Source organism: Alligator sinensis, unplaced genomic scaffold (genome assembly GCF_000455745.1).
Source record: "Alligator sinensis unplaced genomic scaffold, ASM45574v1 scaffold811_1, whole genome shotgun sequence".
In the NCBI taxonomy this organism is placed as follows: domain Eukaryota; kingdom Metazoa; phylum Chordata; order Crocodylia; family Alligatoridae; genus Alligator; species Alligator sinensis.
This window is the reverse complement of record NW_005842579.1, coordinates 711,558-731,799: the sequence shown is the minus strand read 5'-3', so window position 1 is coordinate 731,799 and position 20,242 is coordinate 711,558. Positions and strand designations below refer to the sequence as shown.

The following is a 20,242-nucleotide window of genomic DNA, read 5'->3' as shown; positions in this document are numbered from 1 at the left end:
GGGAAAGAGCCTCTCCAAATTAAAACTTGACCTGGAAGCAGATACATGCCTTTCTTCTGGGAAAGACAAGGGGAGAATTCTCAAGGCTTTTCATTTTTATTATTTTTCCCCCCCTCTGTGGAATTTGGCATGGGAAGAGACCAAGACTTCCAGGAAATTTTGTAGCTTTGACTTTAAAAAAAGAATTGGCAAGGGAGGGCTCCATAATAACGCCTAATTGCTTCTGGTATTTTGAAAATACAGTGATTAAATGTGCATGTGTAATGCAATCTGTAAACTGGCTGCCCGACGCCAAAGAGGAACTTTCTGTACAAAATTATCCAGGTTCTTACAACAGACAGCGCAAATCCCCGCTGCGTCACGGCTGGGTGTCCAGCAAACAGCGCAAATCCCCGCTGCGTCACGGCTGGGGGGCCAGCAGGTGAAGGTGTTGGGGTAGAAAGCAGGTCTGGCAATTCAGGTTGTGTACTAAAACCCAGGGGGGCCTGTCCCAGACTAGGCTTGTGAGCTTTTTTCTGGGACAAACTTGTTTACACAGGCAAATTTGCACCCAGCAAGTGATACAAGTGCCCTTGTGGGGTAGCAGCTTCATTGGTGTAATGGAGCTGTTGCCGTGGGGGAAGGGGACTAAAATAACTGCTTGGGATGACTCACCTTCCTTGCAGTGCCACAAGGGCCAGGCCAGGTTTTTTTACTAGTGGAGGTCTCCTACCTCCAAGCAAAACAGTTGTGCTGGGAAAAAGCTGGTGGGTGAACCCAGTGGTGGAGTGTAGTGCCCTCGTGCCAAGGCCTTGGCATTGCCAGGCTGTCAGAAGCCTTCCCGAGTCTCTCCGCTCTGCTCTTAGGAGATGTGATATAGCAGGCTTGCAGGGTTAATCTTACTTGCTCAGGTATTGGTAGCAGTGAAGCCAATGACAGACTGTAAGCTTGCCACTTTTGGAGGAGGAGCCCCCCAAAATGCCTCTGCATCTGCAGTGCTGTTGGCCTGACAAACTGGGGAGAAGGAGATCCCTATTGTGCTTCGGACCAGCCATCTGGTTTGGATCCTTTCCCCCTCCGGTTTCGGTCCGTCGTCAATGGCTTTGCTGATGCTGCTTTCCAGAAACCGATGATCCTAGGCTGTGTTTCCTCCCTGCCTGCAGCATTTTGACTCGATTGACTCAACGTGCATTCTTCAGGTCCTGATCTCGATAACCTCTGAGGTGCCGGGTTTGTACGTAACAAGGTCATTGAAAGAGGGGAGGCATCCAGCCCATTTTGGGGGCATTTGGTGTCTTGCGGCTCTAAGGACAATGAATCCCTATCAGCAGAATGGTAGAGAATTGCTAAACACGCCTGAGACCAATTCCTCAAGTTTTTCTGGTGTAAATCCAAGGAGTCTTCAGGGGTGTTGCTGCTGATGCCAATGTGAGTAGTTCTGAACCTAACTTGGAGCTGCAACCCCACTATGATACGAGTTGGGCGACCAGCCAACCAGAAACGTGGCCATGTTTGGCTTTCCAGTTCGAGGGGATTATCCCTGCGCAGCCTATACCCTGTGTAGTCCTGCAGACCCAGCCTCCCTGCTTAATACAGTTTTATTGTGTTGAGGTTGGCAGACTCCACTGCATGTTACAGCAAAACCCTTGCATCTATTTAAAACAGCCTTAAAAAGAAAACAAAACCACATTCCACCCACTCATTTCGCTGGGGACAAGTCATTGTTTGTGTCTTAATGGGAGAATAAATAGCACCAGGGCTTATTTCTCCCGTTCTCCATCATTGTCATCCTGGGAATTGTGGGGAGAATAGATTTTTTTGCATCTGAGTTTGAGCTACGGAACCAAATTCAGTCCTGATGTGAATGGATCGTTTGAAGTCGGTGGAATTCCTTGTCTCAGTCCCAGGATTGTGCTTTACTCTCCGTTATCCTAGTCAAATCCCTTGGGCCAGATCCTTAGCTGAAATGGGAACAAGGCCCATAATTGGATGTTGTTAAATCCTGTTAAGCCTGCAGGATCTTGGGCTAAGGGAGTTAGTTACTTTTGTGTAGAGAAAAGGGTCAGGAGTGGAGGGGTGGGGGGAGCTGTTCTTTTTGGTTAGATCTTGCAAGAGGGATCCTCATTCCCATCCCTCTGCCAGTAGAGAAGGGTGTTACCATAGGAACAGGTTGCCCATACGTCCAGTTTGCACAGAAATCCAGAAAACCTCTGTGATTTGACCGAGGTGGAAAATCAATAGCAAAACTGGACGCGGGAAGAAGTCGAGACCCCAGTGTCTGTCTGAGGGTAAGAGGAACCTGGTGTAGCCAAGGTCCAGATATCTCCCTTAGTTGGGGAGCAGAGCCGGTTAAAATATTGTGAATATTGGTCATTTAAGATGGGATTTCCTCCCCCCTCCGAATTTGCAGATCCGTGCTGTTGGATTGATTCATCATGAGGTTTGCCCAAAGGTTCTGCTGTTGGATTTGTCATGCTCTCCTTCCCCGCCCCCAAGTTTTTTAAGCATGTTTGATGCCTGTTTGCAGAACTCTAGGATTCCCCCACCCCTTTCCTTTCCCTGACCAGGTCTGCGGTAAAGGCATCACCCTATTCCCCTCCTTCCATTTCAGCCCCGGACACCACCAGCCCCCCATTATCCCATTCCAGCCTAGGTCTCAACCTGTCCCGGTTGTGTTTTCAGACGTTAAGAAAGAAAGGTTTTAACGGTTGTGACAGCCCGGAGCCTGACGGAGAAGACTCCATCGACCAGAGCCCCCTGATGGAGGACAAATACCGCAAAGCCAGCGAGGACCTGGACATCCTATTCAAGCGCTATGGTGTAAGTACTGTGCCCCTCTGGCCAGAAACCTTCATTATGTGTTTTTTTTTTTTTTTTCTTTTGTTCGATTTCCCCACAACCCTCTTCCCCACCACCTCCCCCCCACCCGACCCTGAACGTCACAGGCGCTGAACAAGAAGCACAGGGAGTGCGAGAGCCCAGAAGGGGACGAAGTGTTTGCACTGACCCCACAGACGGAGGAGAAATATAAAAAGATTGATGAGGAGTTTGATAAAATGATGCAGAGTTACAGGCTCGCAGTGAGTAGCTGGTAGCCTGCAACCCCCCTTTTTGCTGCCCCCCCCTTGCACCCTGATGGACACTTAGCACTTAGTATGCAAAGGTAGTGATTTGCATGGCTTTGCTCCCAGAGCCTTGCTGTGCCTCATTTGTTTGCTCCCATCCGATGCAGCAAACCCAGGGCTAGGGATGCACTAGGAGGTGATGTTGCCTAATGGTTAAAAACAGGCCCAGTGATGCTAAGACCCCTCTTGCCTGCTCTGCCAGTGCAAAGGGGCCTTAAAGTGAGAGGAAAGAGCCCCTTTATAATATCCACCTCCCTCCAGCACAGTCCCAGCTATACTTCTAGCACCCACCCAGGCTATTTATGTCAGGTCTTAGAATGAGCATCAATCAGAGGTGAAGGGTCCTGGATGGTGCCAGCTGGGTGAGCTCTGAGATCAGAAGACTTACCAACAGAGCTATTATTTTAGCACTGATATACTTATCCCAGCATATCCCCCAGTATAGACACAATTAAACTTAAAGGCATGTGTTACTCAGTTATTTGCATTGAGAATGAGCTGTGCATGGTGTTACCACCTTCCAACCAACATACTGTATATGCTGGCATACCATGTGCCCCCCAAATAAGACGAGTGCCTTGTGTCTGGGAGGCTGAATGAATTTAAAAAAAAAAAGGTGTTTCCTTTAAACAAATGGTTTGGAATGGATTTCCTCATTTAAGACATGCCCCCAATTTTTGATTGCTAACTTTTTTGGGGGAAAGGGGTGTGGTATGTCATTAAATATGGTAATTTCCTCCCATGGGAGGGGAGTGGTACCACTGTCGTCATCTCAGTGCAGGTGAGATCATGCTACCTTTAAGTGTGAGGAATATAGAGGAGTTGAGGTATCTGGCTTGAAACTTCCAGTTAAATTAGAGAGCTTCAAATCCAGTCCCATTGCTGCTAACCTCGGGTCAAATCCTGGTGCTGTTAATCCAGCAAACTCTTCTTCCTGGGGAGTTTTGCCTCCATAAGGGAAGGGTCTCGCTGTACCCAGGTCTGGATCTACTCTGGTTTGCTCTCACATTAAATCCACACAAATCCACAATCCGTCCAGTGCAGCTGGTGGAAGTGGCCCAAATCCCAGGAGGTTTTAGCCTCCGGTCACAGCGCCAGCCCTGAGGTGGCATCAGGACAGTGCCAGAAGGGATTTGTGTCAAGGGAAGGGGATGTCACAAAGGATCCATTTGTCCAAGAGAGCCAGTCTTCAGAAGGATTAGCTACTTGGTCAGGCAGGGAGTAGAAAGGGAAGCTGATTTCCCAGGGATGGATGTAGCAGAAACACTCCCGAATCGTCCCTTCTGTTCTTGTGCCTTCTCCTGAGACTTTGCTCCTGTGAAAACAGGGTGAATAGTCTTCCTGCACCTCCTTCGTCCTTAATGCCACTCTTCTGGCATTCAGGGAGACTTAAAACAGGTAGCTACACTCTAAGGAGCCTTACATGAATGGGACCCTGGCTCTGTCAGGTCTCCGTCACCGGGCTGATGCTTAGAAAGGAATGAAACCTCAGCCTGTGACCAAGATTGAGGCTCTAGCAGGCCCCCGGGACAATATAAACGGGTCTGAAAGTGGGCATCACTGGAATTGTGCCTCTTTGAAAGCCCTACATTTGCTGCCAAAGAGGAGAAATCTTAGAAAATCAGGCCACAAAACCTGGAGTTAAGGAAGGTTTAGCTGATAGGGCCTGGCCCTGCCTTAGTGGATCTGGCTGGGATTTGGCCATCAGCTTGCTTGGTGCTGGGCTCAGAGCGGGAGGTTCTCTGGGCTTCCCCGTGCCAGCTTCATGCCAGCCCCTCCTGGCCTGATTGTCATGCACCTTGTGCAGTCCTTTTACACCAGCACAAAGCTGGTCCCACTCACCCCCCAGCCCCAAATCAGTGCAGGGTTTGATCTGCCTCTGGAGTTGCAGCCAGGTGTGGGGACAGAGCCCTGCCAGATCAGAACTGGCAGCATTTTGCACTTCCTTTGCCCTGGTGTCAAAGATCATCCAGGATCAGGGAAATGGAAGAATGAGGCTCCCTTGGTCACTTAGGGTCTGCATCCCACTAGCTCCCATTCTTACCAGTCTCTGCCCCAGAGACCTTCCAGTCGAGAGCATCCCACGAGCAGTCAGGCCTAGCATCCCACCCCCATCCTGAGGACCCGGGGATGAGTGAGGCAGGAGGAATGTGTAGTTGGAGCAGATGCTTTTCTCTCTAACCAGCTGGTTTGGTGTGATGAGAACTAACCCACCTGCCTCCTCTGCTGGGGGAAATGGCCGGGTAGATACTGGCGCGGTGTTCAGAGTGCCACGGACATGTGCTTTCCCTGGTAAAAGGAAGGCACTGACGTTTGGTTGATTCATAAGCTCCCCTCCCCTCCTCTCCCCACCCTGACCAACCCTGGGTTTGGGATTGTTGTGCAAGCTGCGTTCACCCTGACCCCTTTGCTTTCCATAACCTGGCCCTGCAGCCCCAGTGCCCCAGCACTGTGTCCTTGGCTGGAGGGGGCTCAGGTGCTACGACCCTTTGCGGGCTTGGACAGGAGCACTCAGTCATGGGGGAAGGATCGAAAGACCTTGAAGCAAATGGAGAGAGAGAAGAGGGTCCGGGGCTCAGCTTTGCAGGTCTCCCATGTGTACCAAAAGATGTAGCACCTGCATATCTATCTATCCTGGCATATCTGTCTGTCTATCCTGCCTTCCTTCCCACTTTCTCTCTCTTCTCTCTTTTACACACACATGGAGGGGCATGGTTCAAACACATTGGAGCTCGTTCCCAGTCAACCCCCTTTGAGGGCAGCATAAGGGAGGCTGCAACATTACAGCTGCATCCATTTCAGAGCTGTGCTAAGGGCCCTTGGTACTCATGAGAAACTGATTCAGAAAGAGTCTTTCTCCCTGGAGAGCTTATAGTGCAATGGCTCAAGTCAAGGCAGTGCAAGGGCTCAGGCTGGGGGTGGGGAACGTTTTTTGTGCCCTGCTGCTGCCTGGCACTGCTGGGTCCTGATGAGACCTTTGATGGGAAGAGGTGGGTGGCACTGGGGAGCTTTCCTGGCTGTGAACCCTCGAACAAAAGGAGCCAGGGCTCAACCGTCTGCTGTCGTGTCCCTGTCCTGCACCAAGGGGCCACTTAGCAAAAGGGTCCTAGCAAAGCTGAGAGATGGTGAAACCACCTGACTTTCCAAGCCCGATACAATTAAAATGGGGCTTTAGCAAAGCCCTGGGAAAGCCTCCAAGCAGGTGCCTGGCCTCATTAATGAAAAGCAAATTAGTGGTATAAGAAAGAGTGTTAAGATAATCTCGACAGTCTGGCTTTAACAGGGACCCAGATGGGTGGTGCACTCTCAAGTTGGGATTGAAGGACCTTGAAATAGGCATGATTCTGCTTCCTAAGGGCAGACCCTGGCTCTCATCACCGACTCTGCCATCAGCAATGGCAGCAGCTGTGTGCATGGAGTAACAGGACCTCTCTCTGCCTTGCCTCTGTGAAGCAAAGCAGCACTTCGGGAGTGCTGCGAGCCAGTCTGAGATCAACTCTTCAGATCCTTTGTGTTCTGGGTTTGTGCGGTGCCTAGCGCAGCCGGGTGCTGTTCTGTGGCTTGAGTGGCAATGCATTTTGGAACCAAGAACGGTCTGTTTGTGCTTGGTGCTGTCGAAAGGGAAAGAAAATCCCTGCTTCCAGAGAGCAAATCCCTGCCCTCTCCAGAAGCAAAAAAATTCCACCTGGCTAGATTCAAATTTCCTCCTCCTCAGTTTGTACCTACTGGGAAAAACCACCCTAGGCCCCTCTCTGTAATGGGCCAAGGTCAAGGGTATGAAGTGTTCGGCACTTTCCATTGCTAGAGACCTTTTCCCCTGCAAAGAAATCCCAGGGCGTGGGCTGGATCCTGAGCTGGCCCAAATCAGCATAGCACCACTGACTTTAATGGTTCACATCCTTTAAAGACAAGGCCCTGCATTTTATCATGTCTGCTGCAAGCAGCAACAAACCCCGGCTAGACACCGTGTACCTGTTGTGTCTCATACACCTATTAAGAATGGACCTGAAGGTCTTGAGAGTTAGAGGGACTCTTCTGGCTTCCTGAGATTGGGGAACTGAAACACAAGTGACTTATCTGAGGTCTGGTGGTGTCTGTAGCAGAGCCAGGAGTTGAACCTGGTGTTTTTGGAAGTCCAAGGTGGGGGACTACTGTCTTAGCCCCACACTTCCCCGTAGCGCAACTGCAGGAGATACCCAGCTTTGTGGCAGGCCCAGCAGTGTTGTCCATGGGAGCTCTCTTGAGCTCCTTCTCATGGCATATTGGTACAGACCCTCTCCCTTTCAACAAGCACATGTGAAGAACCAGTGGTTTTGGATATGAACAGTTCTCCAGGGGTTTACACTTCCAGGTGGTACAAACAGGCTCTTTCCACAGGCCTCCCTGAGAAAGCCTCGGCTGCAGTAAGCAGAGCATAATTCAGCTAGAGTAAATCAGGGTGCCCCGCTGACTTTAAGGGAGCTGTGCTCCTTTTCCCCAGCTGAGGGCCTGGCCCGGTCAGCTCCATTCATCCTCTTAGCAGCATCAACCCTGTGGTTGTGGGTCTTGCTTACGCAAAGACCACCATGCTCTGGCTTCCCTTTGATGGGCTGAGTCATGCCCAGCTCCCTCGGCGGGCTCTTTCTAACATGCTTTGCTAACCCCTGTGGTACGTAAAGCGTTCCCTGTAGTAAACAACAGAAGACAAAGCCAAGCAGCTGGTTGCAAGGCAGTGTGGCTTTGATGGTGTCCTCGTGGGCACCTCTTGCTCCTTCTTCTCTGCCTGCCTGGAAGCAACATGCGTTCTGGTGTGTATGGGGCAGTGGTTTGTTCTTATGGTGCGTTGGGGTCCCTCATTTCATGAGGTGCCTGTCCTGCAGCAGAGGAACCACAGCAGGCATGAGGGGCTGCATAGGGCTGGGGAGAGCAAGTCCCCACAAGGAGCGGGTCAGAAATGAACTGGGTCTGGTCTCCTCTGGCCTCGGTCGTCATCACAGGTGGAGGACTCGGGGATGTTTTGTGTGGTGTCAGCACACCTAACAGCTGCCTGCTCCTTGGCAAAGCAAATAACTCCCAGCAAAGCTCCCCCTTGTCCCTGTCCTCCCCCAGCACAGCCTCTGGCTCACACCCCCCATCTCTGTTCAGTCCACAGTGCCAGCGCCGAACTTTGCCATGCCTGTGACGGTTCCCGTGACCAATCAGAACACGCTACAGTTCAGCAACCCCGGGAGCTCCTTAGTGACCCAGTCCCTTGTGACCTCCTCGCTGACGGACCCGCGGCTCCTCTCACCTCAGCAGCCCACTTTGCAGAGAAACACCGTGTCCCCAGGCTTGCCACAGAGGCCAGCCAGTGCCGGTGAGTGTTTGCGCCAGGCGGGACTGCCCAAGAGAAATGCCAGCCTTTCCCAGCTGTCTGTTGATGAGATCAGGGGACTGGGAAGGCAGATCTTAGGATCATGGGAAAGCTGGGCTGGAAGGGACCTCATGAGGTCACATCTAATCTAGGCAGGGTCAGCCCTGACTAAACCATCTCAGCCAAGTGTCTGTCTGACTTGCATGACATAGATGAATGGTTTAAATTCTCAAGTTTGGGGGAAGAGGGGTGTGCACCAGTAGTTACGGTAGCGGACTGGGAATTTGGACTCCTGGGTTCTTTTCCCAGCTCCCTCTCATCTGTGATGTGTGAGTGGGGACTGGTGGCAAAATTAACAGGCTTGAGGTATGAGCAAAGCATTCAGAATCCCGAGTACATCCGGCAGACACCAAAAGTCTTGTTACAAGAAGGAAAAAAGGGTGCAGTTTATTGGGAAAGAACTGGGAATGGCTCTCCCTGCTCTCAGTGGGAAGGAGCACTTCCCAGCTGTCCCAGAGCTGCGGGAGGCTTGTTGTAACCACTCTCTGCAGATGCCAGCATGACAGATCCTGTTTCCAGCCCTGCTGCTAGGCATCGCGCTCTCTGCCTTGGAGCCACAGTGTTTTCCAAAGCTTGGCAGTGGGCTTCTGTGCTGCACAGCTCATCCCCATTGCATGTGGTCTTGGATCTGTGTTGTTTCCAAACCCACTCCTGGGAACGCAGCCCAGCTTTTGGACTTGCTGCTGCTGCTGAAGTCCCGCTACCTGGTCCAGCACCATTGTGCCCCCTAGACCAGATTCCTAACTGACTTGGTTCTGATTGTTTTCTAGGGGCGATGCTTGGGGGAGACTTGAACAACACAAATGGAGCCTGCCCCAGTCCCGTGGGTGAGTGAGAAGCTGTGCTGTTTTTTCCATCCCTGCAGGCTGTGTGGCTTAGTGGCTAGAGCAGTGCACAGGCTCTGTTCCCAGTACCTGGGTTCTATGCCCACTACTGCCCCAGGCCTGGTGGGAAACCTTGGATAAGTCACCTCACCTTCTCTGTTTGTTCCTCAGTTTACCCAGCTATAAAATAAGGGTTCTTGCCTCCTTGCTTGCTGATCTGGGGCTGGGCATTAGAAATCATAGACAATTGGGGTTGGAAGGGACCCTCAGGACTATCTCCAAATCCCTCAAAGCAGGGCCATCCCCAACTATCTTATCCCAGCTATGGGCTTTGTCTAGCTGGGTCTTAAACACTTCCAAAGATGGAGATTTCACCACCTCTCCGGGTAACCTGTTCCAGTGCTTTTCTACCCTCCTAGTGAGAGAGTTTTTCCTACTATCCAGCCTCAACTTCCCTTGCTGCAACTGGAGACCATTGCTCCTTGTTCTATCATTTACCACCACTGAGAAGAGTCTAGTTCCATCCTCTTTGTAACCGCATGTACAGGTGTCGGGGAACTTGAGCTTTCAGGTTAACACATTTTTGCGGGGGAGGACGGTGTTTTAGACTGGGCTGCAAACAGCTGCCTCTCACTAGATGTCTGTGAAGCCCCTAGCAGGGTGCAGCAGGGACAGCAGACGTGGTATTAGGCTTTAGTAAGAACCCACAGCTGCTGTGATGCAAGTGAGACCAAGCCTGAACTCAGCAGAGTTATTGTGTGTTTTAATGGTCCAAGTTCCTCCTTGGGGCAGCAAAGTGTGGTTAAGGCAGGATGTGAATAAGAGGCCATGATTTGGTATTAATAAGAAGCCCAGATTACCCTCCCAATCTTTACCTCTGTGTGGGGGAGAAGGCAGGTATTGAAAGGGGCTAATGACCTATGTAGTGCTGTTGTAGCTGAGCCTGGATCACACTGTCCATATGAAAATATGATCCTGGATCTCAATGTGTGTTTTAAACAGAGCCAAACTGGAGCCCCAAACCTGGACAGCTCAGGAAGCTGCTAGAATCATAGAAAATGAGGTGGGAAGGGACCTCAGGAGGTCACATCTAGTCCAGCCTCTTGCTCAAAGCAGGACCAGCCCCAACTACATCATCCCAGCCAAGGTTTTGTCAAACCTGGTCTTAAAAACCAAGGATGGAGATGCCACCACCTGTCTGGGTAGCCTGTTCCAGTGCTTCATCACCCTCCTAGTGAGAGAGTTTTTCCTAATATCCAACAAACTCCCCTTGCTTCAACTGGAGCCCATTGCTCCTTGTTCTGTCATCTGCCACCACTGAGGACAGTCCAGCTCCATCCTCTATGCAACCACCCTGGAGGGAATTGAAGGCTGCTATACAATCCCCACTTGGTCTTCTCTTCTCCAGTCTAAATAAGTCCAGTTCCCTCAGCCTCTTCTCATAAGTCATGTTCCCCAACCCCCAAACCATTTTCATTGCCCTTCACTGGACTCTCTCCAATGGAGAGAGGATCCTTCCAACCCTTTCGCTCCCTTTCCTCCAGCCTCTGTGGCTTATGGCAACCTGTAACCCATGAGCTGCAGTGCAAATCCCTGTAGCACCATGCCCTGACACACCTATGCTCTGCTGTGTATGCTTGGGCTTGTGAGGGCTGAAGGGGGCCCAGGGCAGGTGTCTTATCTCCATCGTGTACCTTTGCAGCTCCTGGGAGCAGAGCCCATCCCCAGGACATGACAGCCCCCAAGATCCGTGTCAGGAGTTTGCTGCTGCTCTCCCTCCACCCCCACCTGGCAGGGACAAGCCCTGTCACTTTCTATTCCCCCCCTCTCCAAGCCTCCAGCCCCAGCACCACCTCCCTGCAGCCCCCACGTCAGCTGTTGGGAGCAGCCGCTCCAGCTTCCAGCTTGGCAGGTTTCATGAAGGTCAGGATTGACGTCACCGAGCCATTCCTCACATTCCTGCAGCTGCTCTGGGGAGCAGGAGCGGGCGAGCGGCAGGCCCTGCAGCCCCCGTCAGCCTCTGCTGCTCCCCCTCCATTCCCCCCAGCCCCTTCCTAGCCCCTTGGCTTGCATCAACACCTAGATGCATGTCAGGTGGCTGCATGTGGGGGGAAGCTGGCAAAGAGGGGATCGCTGTTCTTTTTCTCAGAGTGGACACAGAGTTCAAGATGTCTTGGGGATAACTTTGAGTTTCACCCTGGGCCAGGCTTTGGTCTCTTCCTGTGTTTCCTGTGGGCATACAGGACGTGGTGCTGTGCTGCAGTCTGGGGAAATTTCAGGCTACAGATGAGGTCTCATGTGTGCTGCTGGAGCCTAAAGGAGACTCTTTAGAGGCAGTATAGGGCCTATGACACATGGCTGGAGTGGAGCTGATGCCCTCCTGCTGGAGGCAGCGGTGCACTCTGCGCTTGAGGCAGCCCAGCAAGATGCCGCTGTGGTGGTTACCATGGGAGCCTCTGCATGTGTCCCTGCGAAGGCTGGGAAACAGAAGGGCTTCTCGCATCCTTCGTGGCCTCGGCCCCTTGTGTCTCACTCGCGCTCCGCGGTAGAAGCTCCATCGTAAGAGGAACTGACTGCCAGCAGCCAAGGTCACCCTGGAAATGTTATGCACCTTCATCTTCAATTAACATAAAAGCCAGCGGCCTTGCGAGCGGCACGTGGGCACAATAGCGTGTGCCTCGGTTGTGCCTCTGCACTATGTTGGCACAACAGCGTGTGCCAACATAGTGCAGAGACCCTGAGCCTCCTGTTTCGGGGTGCAAACATTTAGGGTCAGGAGCAAACCATCCTCGCAGACCGCTGTCCCTTGCTGCAGTGTTTCTTCCTCTGTAGGACCTGGTCTCCTTGGATGGAGACAGGATATCGGGCCAGATAGGTTGCAGGGCTGGCACTTAGACTTCTGAGCAACCCAAAATGGAGCAGACGTGAAATCCTTTCCCTGGGTGATCTCTCTTGCATGCAGGAGCTGTTAGGTGTGGATCGCTCCTTACCCCTTTCCCAGTGCCAGCTAAGGAGTCATGGCCAGGACTTGTTTCTAATTAGAGCACCCCTGAGGCTGCTGTAGCATACACGACCATCCAGCCCAGCGAAGAAAACTCAGTGGTTTTTGCTCTGCTCTTCCAGACTCTCCTGCAGTCAGGCAAGGATCAGGTCCACTAATTTGACAGCACATCTTTAGTGTATGCCGCACCCAGGACCTCGTTCTCACTGGATCCAATTTTTCCCTCCCAATTCTCTCTCGTTTGATTGGGCTCAGTGGGGGAATTACCATGGGTCTCCAGTGGGATCAGATCTTTGCTGTGGCAACTTCCACTTCCTGCCCCGAGCACTCGATCACCCTGTGTCCTGGGAGCAGCAGGAACAAAATTGGGCCTCAGCTGAGAATGCCTCATGTTGGAAGCAACATCGTCGCCTCCCACCTCCTGCCGAAATGCAGATGTGGTCCAATTGTCGGCGTGATTAATAATGCAATCAGCGACCTATTTTTCCCAGTCTAACAGGCGCTGAATATGAGGGCTGAATCTTGGTGATTGCTAAATGTCTTTCTATCTTCAGGGCCTATTCTCTCTCTCACACACGCGCACGCGCGCACACTCACACACACACACACATGCACGCACACGCACACATATATCAAAGAAAAAGAAAAATCTCATCAGAACAGTAATCGGATCCAAATTACTCTTTTCCTGATGTTCATCAAATTGCTTTCCTTCCTTCCTTCCTTCCTAAAGTTCCAAACTGAGCTGGGGAGGAAGAGGAGCTGGAGGCTGGGGAGACTGTAATCATCAGAGGGGCATTAGGATACAAGAATGTAATTCCTATTTGTGCAATGGGATCGTTAAAGGAAAGGGATGGTCCTTTGGGCTGGCTTCACCTGCCAGGTTGTCAGAAAGTGGCCTCAGTGCGACGAGAATCAGAAGTGTCATGTCTCCTGCATGTCTTTTCATAGCCCCAAGAGGGAGAGGGGTGAAAGTGGTGAATTGGAACTGGAGAGACCTGGGTTCAAGTCTCATCTGTGCTCCAGCCTCCCTAGCTTGGCCTGAGGGTATGGACACACAAGCCAGGGACCCCAAGCTGAGGGCTTTACAGTGTGTCGACTGCTCTGTGGTAGGAGCTGGTGTGTAGGCTCCTACATGCAACACAGTGCGATCCACTCTGCTGCACCCCAGTGGAAAAGGGTCTGCTTTCATCTACCCTGGAGTAAGAGTATACACATGGAAAGTTACCACTGAGCACCTGACACAGGGCAATTCCCTGCCCTCCCAGGCTGACTTGGCTTGAAGGGACACCTACACAGGGCAATGGAGAATCGAACCTGCTCTCTCCCCACTGCACCAAACACACGTGTATTTACTCCCCATGTCCTCTCCCTGCAGGGAATGGGTACGTCAGTGCCAGAGCCTCTCCCGGCCTGCTCCCGGTCTCCAACGGTAATAGCTTGGGCAAGATCATCCCACCCAAATCCCCGCCGCCGCCTTCCCACACCGCCCAGCTCGCCGCCAACAGCCGCAAGCCGGACCTCCGTGTCATCACCTCACAGAGCGGCAAGGGGCTCATGCACCATTTGGTGAGTGCTCAGCGCAACCGGGGAAATTCTTGAGGCAGCCGCATTGCCGTCTCTTGGGAAATCAGGTCGCTCGGCTCCAGGGAGACGCTGAAGACTGGAGGTTGACAGCAGTATTCCCCAGCAACAGGAGCACGCGGCGATGTTGCTGATGGATCATTGCTGGAGAATACTGCAGCCTATCCCAGGGATAGGGCATATAACACAGCTAGAAAATACACCTCCTCTTCTCAGCAATGGCATGCCACTACACAATGCACACAGAGTTGGGCTGTTCTAGGGATGCTGTTCTCTGAGGCAGTAGGCAACCCAAGAACTCCCCGGACCTCAAAGTCTAAGCCCCTGTCCAAAAGCAGGAAGGCTGCTTCTAAATCACATGATATTTTCCAGTAATAGCCCATGGCTTTCCAGCTGCAATGTGATGCGCCAACAAGAGCATCATGATGAAAAGCTGCCTTCACAATAGGTTCTCAGCAATGCTAGAAAGGGGCTTTGTACCATGCTGGTAGCGTGCAGCAGCTTTAAAGGAGATGTCAGTACAGGAGCCTGGGTTTTCACATGTATTGAGGCCTGTGACGCCAAAATGAGGACAACGAATGTAACGGACCATTTTGGGGTGTTCTCTGCCACCAAAGCTGAGGATAAAAGAGAATCCAGCGGCAGGTGTGATGAGTGTCTGAGGTTGTGTTGGCTATATTGGGTTTGGCCAGGCTGCAGAGTTAATGCTGTTGTAACCAGGATGATTCACTTCACGTTCCACATGCTCAGTGCCTTAAACAGAGTTGGCCAGTCTAGTGGGGGGACATGGGATACACCTCAAGGTAGGACCATTTCTCTCAACTCCAGCGCCAGCTCTCATCTACCTGAGCAGCTTGGAGTGTGAACGCACTTGAAGTTTGCCTGACAACTGAATTTCTGCTGCAATATTTTGCGGTGCCGCCATCACCAACATGGTCACTTCCAAGCGATCTCTGCTGACTCCAGGTGTGAGAACTCACATTAACTCTGCAGTCAAGAACTCGCCATTAGCTAACTTTGACTTAAAAGAAAGGCACGTTTTTCCTTACTAGGCTAATCTGTACTTGAAAGGGCCTGCCAGCATTAATAGAGCTTTCCTGGCAGTGCCAGCGAAAGAGTTGGCTTACATCAGTTCTCCCAGGAAAAGGACAGGTTTGCCTGGCCTTGTGCCCATCTCCATGGGGGTCTTTGCTGGCATGGCTGTCAGTGAGAGACTTCCATGCACCTATGGCAGCAAAGCTGTGATGGTAAAAGAGGGCGCTTGTTGTCCATGAGCCTCTGGTGCTGGGTTGGGAAGAGCTGCCAACATAACGGTACCCATTGGCTTTCTTTCTGTTCTTGTGCATGCAGACGGAGGACCACTTGGCTCTGGTGAGTTCCCTTGCTGTGTCTGTGTGTCCCAACATGTCATGAGTCTGTTTGGTTTAACACGAATGTCAGGATGATCCTGTAACTCTACCCTTCCCCCCCCTACCCCCAACACACACACACACACACTTTGGAGGGCTGGGGTTTAACTGAGGGATCCTAAGTCTTATTTACCCCTGTATGCTACTCTAGCAATGCCAAGAGGTTGCATTGAAATGGGGAATCGGGCTCTGGGACACTGTGTTTTAGGGAAAAGCATAAACCTTAGTGGGCTGTAGCTGCCCTGAGTGTAAAACAGCATCCCTGATTTACACCTTCACCTCTATGAAGCTGAGTTACCCAGCTGTTGAGCTATAACCCATTGATGTCAAAAACAATTTACACCCCTGAGTCTGCCCCGCTAGCTGCAGTGAAGCCGTGTCAGTTTTTCTACGGCCCCTTATTGCTAAAATGAGAGGTAGGAACTAGATCGGGTTCTGGGCACATTCAGAAGCTCGTTGCTTGCTTTAGTTGGAAGTAGCTGGCCTTTGAGTTTGCTCCTGTACCCTGGTCTCCATGCATGGTTTGGTCTCCTGGCCCCTGGTCTCCTTCTCATGACTGCCCAGCTTGGAGTGTCACCTTGTTTGCAGCAATCACTGCTCCTCTGTGCTAACACTGTTGTGGTGCAGGGCAGGTGGCTGACAGGGTGGCCACATCTAGGAAAGGTTGTAAGGCATCATTAAAAGTGTGTGGGGGGTGGGTACTCAGGACCAGGGGTTTGGGAGTTCTTCAAAGGGGAGTGGCACGGAGGCTTTCCCTCCTGGGGAGGTGGCAGCATGACTGAGTGGATGGAGCTTGGCAGCCTTGGGTGTAGCTACCACTGGCCTGCAGGTGACTTCCTTGGCGCTCCCCATTTTGCTCCTGTGGAGCAGGGCTAAGGATCCTGCCTTCCTTAGCAGAGCACTGCGAGCTCTTTCAGGGCAAGGTGGCCATATTTTTGCAGTGCTCCAGACTCATCCCTTTGAGTGCAAACACTCCTCCTGCCTGCATTTGGCTCTGCTAACACACGGTTCAGCTCCCCAGACTCTCCTTCCAGATTGCCCAGCCTACACCCGAGATCCTCTCTGTCTCTCTAAACAGCTACTCCCACCTCCTTGTACACAGCAGGGAGGATGAGTCACCTGCCCCTCCGTGAGTCAGGCAGCACAATCCACTTAACCCTTTGCCAGCAGCTTCAGCCCCTGCTAATGTAGTGGGTGCGCTCCTGGCAGCCGTCGAACAGCATGAGCACTACTAGAGGGTTTGCTGTGTCTTTAAAGATATGCCACCCTATTCCTTCGATTTACACTGAGAATCTGTCTCCTAAAGCATAGAGCAATAACCATCCACTGAGCCTACCCTGATAAGCAGCTTCACTCAGGAGCATGTGCCTGACTATTATAATCTTGAATGACTGCTAACTTGGAACAGTTAGCAACCTGCATGGGTGTTACAGTGACATGGGGGAGTGGGAAAGCATTCAAATGTCAACAGGTTTTACCTGCATGAATAGGGCCTGAGACTGTTGCTTACTGCAAGCCGGCGTAGCATGAAATCATGAGCTGTAAACAAGCTGCTGTTTCATGGCCCTGGCATTTGGGGATCAATTCTTGCTTGCCATAAGATTTTGGGCTCAGGCCTACTTCAAGATCTGTCTCCCCCCTTCCCCCCCATTTTTTTTCCTTGCAAGAGCAGTGTGAAAGGGCTTTGTGCCTTCAGGGACCTCCAGAGAGAGGCTTTAAGGGGAAAGAGATTCCTTTCCCCTTGAAAGAGGGCACTGTTTGGAGAGGCACAGTGTGTCTCTCTGCATCGGAGAGGTCCCTGGGGTGGGCATTGATTTTTAGCAAATAGGGCACAGGGGTCACATTCATTCAGGTACTGGGGGTCAGCACAATATCTCTGCCTTGCTAAGAGCATGTTTGCACAGGGAAATGGACTGCAATAGCAGTTGGGAAACTAGCTGTTCTGCTCTATGTGGATGCTGATAAACTGGAATAAGAGATCCTGTTTTTATTCTGATTTAAGTGGCTCCAATTTGCAAGCCAGAGTGACCATGCCCACATGAGTGATTCAGAATTGTGAGAGCACCTTAAATGCACGCCCTCCCTTATTCTGGTATAATATCCCCTTGGGCTTTACCCATCGCATTTCGATTCCCCAACGGTAGCCAAAGGGACTTGAGTTTTTTAGGCATTTTAGACAAAACTAGTTTGTCCAATAGATTGCATGGGTGTCCTGAGAAACTAACTCACGTGCTGCAACATTGCATGATCCATTACTTCACTGTGTATTGGGATTGCTGAACTGGATCAGACTCACCTGAATTTAAACATCCTCTGTCTGTCTCTGCCCAGTGCTGACTGCTTCAGAGGCAGGTGGAAGAAACCCAGCAGCCATTGGAAACCCCAACCCTCCAGGGCTCTAACTGCTTCTCCTTTTGCTTCTGCAGCAGAACACGCAGCGGTTAGGGGTCTCACAAGCGACTCATTCTTTAACCACACCAGTCGTCTCAGTGGCCACCCCGAGTTTGCTGACACAGGGCCTGCCTTTCTCTGCCATGCCCACGGCATACAACACAGGTAAGAGCAACCTCCCTGGAACTGTCCTGCCTATTGAGACTGAAGCATAATCAGCCTGTGGAAATAAATGCCTTAGCAGGATCAAAGCGAAGCCAGGGATATGTATAGGGACAATGGGGATATCCCCTGTTATATCCACAAGGATCTTGAGGACATGATTTTTACTCATCCTGTGGCCCTGTTGTGCCAGGGCAGGGAATGATGCCTATAAAGTAGATGCTAATTGCAGTCACACCTACTTTGGAGAAGTTGTATAAGAAACTTGATGTAAATGATTGTTAGACCCAGGATGTCTGGAAGGAAGATGAGCTATCCTGTTTCTGGGCATAAATCAGTTTCTAGCTGATGGGGACTAGGAAGGAATAGGGAAGCTATAGGATACCTGTCTGCTCTAAAGGGATCACACAGATGAAACCTGTCAAATGCTTGTGCAGACTTCAGGGCTGGTTAGTTTCCTGTATAACTCATTTTGGCATCTGCTCATCTCACTGTCAGATAAAAATGTTGTTGCAAAGCTGTCTATCTGGAAGAATGCGGAATAGGCGTGTTGGAAACACCCTCTGTAATTAATAGGTGTTGCCCAACAGGTTTGTGTTCAGATGTGACTAGAAGGCTTCTTGTGAGGAACCCAGCCTTGGGCAGAGGATCCAGCACAAGGTTTGGACCAGTGAGTCTCAACCAGGGGTACCCTGAGAGCCTTTTAAAGGTGCCGCAGGGTTTCACACAGTGTTAGCACTGTTAAGTGTGCGAACATAGTTCACAAAGTAAGCCCAGAGATTTTAAAGGAATCTGGAGTGTTAAAAATGACCTGTTTTGGTCTCTCTTGTGTTCTTTGCAACAGCAGAATTACTCTAGTATTTTTCTATAGACAAAATACAGTGGAAACTAAGTGCTGGCATTTTCCAAGGGGTGCCTTGAGTTTAAAAAAGTTGAGAAGCACTGGCTTAGACCCTGCCAAAATGCCTGCAGTAGGTGTTCAGTTGGAAACGATCCTGCATTAGGATAGATTTTGAACCTGTTTCTTTTGCCCTTGCAAAAAGCAAAATATGCTGGCATGGGGCCCTTCTTGTCTGACCCTTGGGCTTGAGAGCAGAGATGCTATTAAATGACCGTTAGTGCTACGACTAGGGCAGAGAGAACCCCACTGAAATCAGGAGCACATTTTGCCAGCTGCTGTGCTCTCACAAAGGATGTGGATGGATGAAGAGTTGTCCTGCATCAAAGTGTGTGGGGGGAGATTTACTGCTTTTGAGTGGACATCTGATGTTCTGTAACTGCTCTGTCTGTCCTCTCCTGCCCTTCGGTAGGGGATACTAAGCTGCAGTGATTTTATCCCAGAATGAAATAGGTGGCAAATGACTAGATTAGCTTCCATTTACCATGGGATAGAGCAGACAGATGAAGTGGTTACAGCAGGTTCAGTTGAGCTGTGGTACGTTTCCTCCCAACTCCTTTTTCCACTAGCATAACTATTTAGTCTTTGTGCCTATAGCAAGAGCCAGACCCTGCCCCACAGCCTTTGCAGTCCAACACCAGTGGGGTTTTTCCTTCCACTCCTTGACAATGCCAAATATATCCCGAGTACATATAAGCCAGTGGATCATTGGGGCAACAGCAGCTGGGGGATCTAGCCCCCAGCAGACAGGATGCACAGACACATGGCTGGAAGGAAGTCCTAAAAGCTGGAGGTGAAGTTATTTCCTTTGGGAGACCGCTCCACCTCTCCCTGCCATTGAATCAGATTAGCAGAGGGGCTGAGCAGTTGGTTGGTGCAGTGACTGTAGGTGGAAATCAGACCCAGGTGCTCTAAGACGCCCAGGCTTCCTCCTGCTTGTGTTGAGGAAGCGGAGATATGAATATGCACATTTAAGTGAAACAGAGGTGCTTGGCATGGAATGAGGGGCAGGAAAGAGCTGGGTTACTGGAGCTCTGGCTCTCCAGCTACCCTGCACTTCATGCATCATTTGCAGCTTCTGTGCATATGCTCCTGCACCCAGAGGATGAGACCTCCACAGCTTGGTGTTTGGCTAAAGCTCTAGAGATCCATGATTCCAATTTTGGAGGTGTCTGATTCATTCTCTGGTGCGGGCTTAAATGACAGCCCCAGGAGACATGGGGTGGCCTGTACCTGGAACTCAGGTAGCCTGTGCAGAGCACTGCTTGGTGCATGTCCTGCGTCTTTCCTAGTGCCTGGTCTATAAGCCTCACTCGAGGTGGGCTGTTGGAAGCTCCTAGCGGACAGAATCCAGATCCGTCTCCTCATTCTGGCTGCAGTGAGGCCCGTCACACCCCGCGGGCATCAGGGGCTGCCAAACCAGAGAACCCAGTCCCGGGCCTCTCTGGAGGGTGCGGCCCCAATCCGCCCGGCAGCT

The 20,242-nt window shown here is 51.2% G+C and overlaps 1 protein-coding gene across 11 annotated transcripts in view; it reads left to right on the top strand.

The window, feature by feature from the left end:
• MEF2D (myocyte enhancer factor 2D) overlaps positions 1-20,242 on the top strand; it is a 101,270-nt gene that overhangs the window by 73,053 nt on the left and 7,975 nt on the right. For 7 of the 11 annotated variants that reach the window (XM_025214344.1, XM_006032586.3, XM_025214342.1 and 4 more), the window contains 6 exons: positions 2,662-2,799; positions 8,229-8,439; positions 9,267-9,323; positions 13,700-13,890; positions 15,256-15,276; positions 17,741-17,870. In XM_025214344.1, coding sequence (XP_025070129.1) covers positions 2,662-2,799; positions 8,229-8,439; positions 9,267-9,323; positions 13,700-13,890; positions 15,256-15,276; positions 17,741-17,870 — 748 coding nt within the window. Of the gene's footprint in view, positions 1-2,661; positions 2,800-2,924; positions 3,060-8,228; positions 8,440-9,266; positions 9,324-13,699; positions 13,891-15,255; positions 15,277-17,740; positions 17,871-20,242 lie in introns of all 11 variants that reach the window. The other 4 variants (XM_025214347.1, XM_014524171.2, XM_025214346.1 and 1 more) reach the window with 4 other exon arrangements.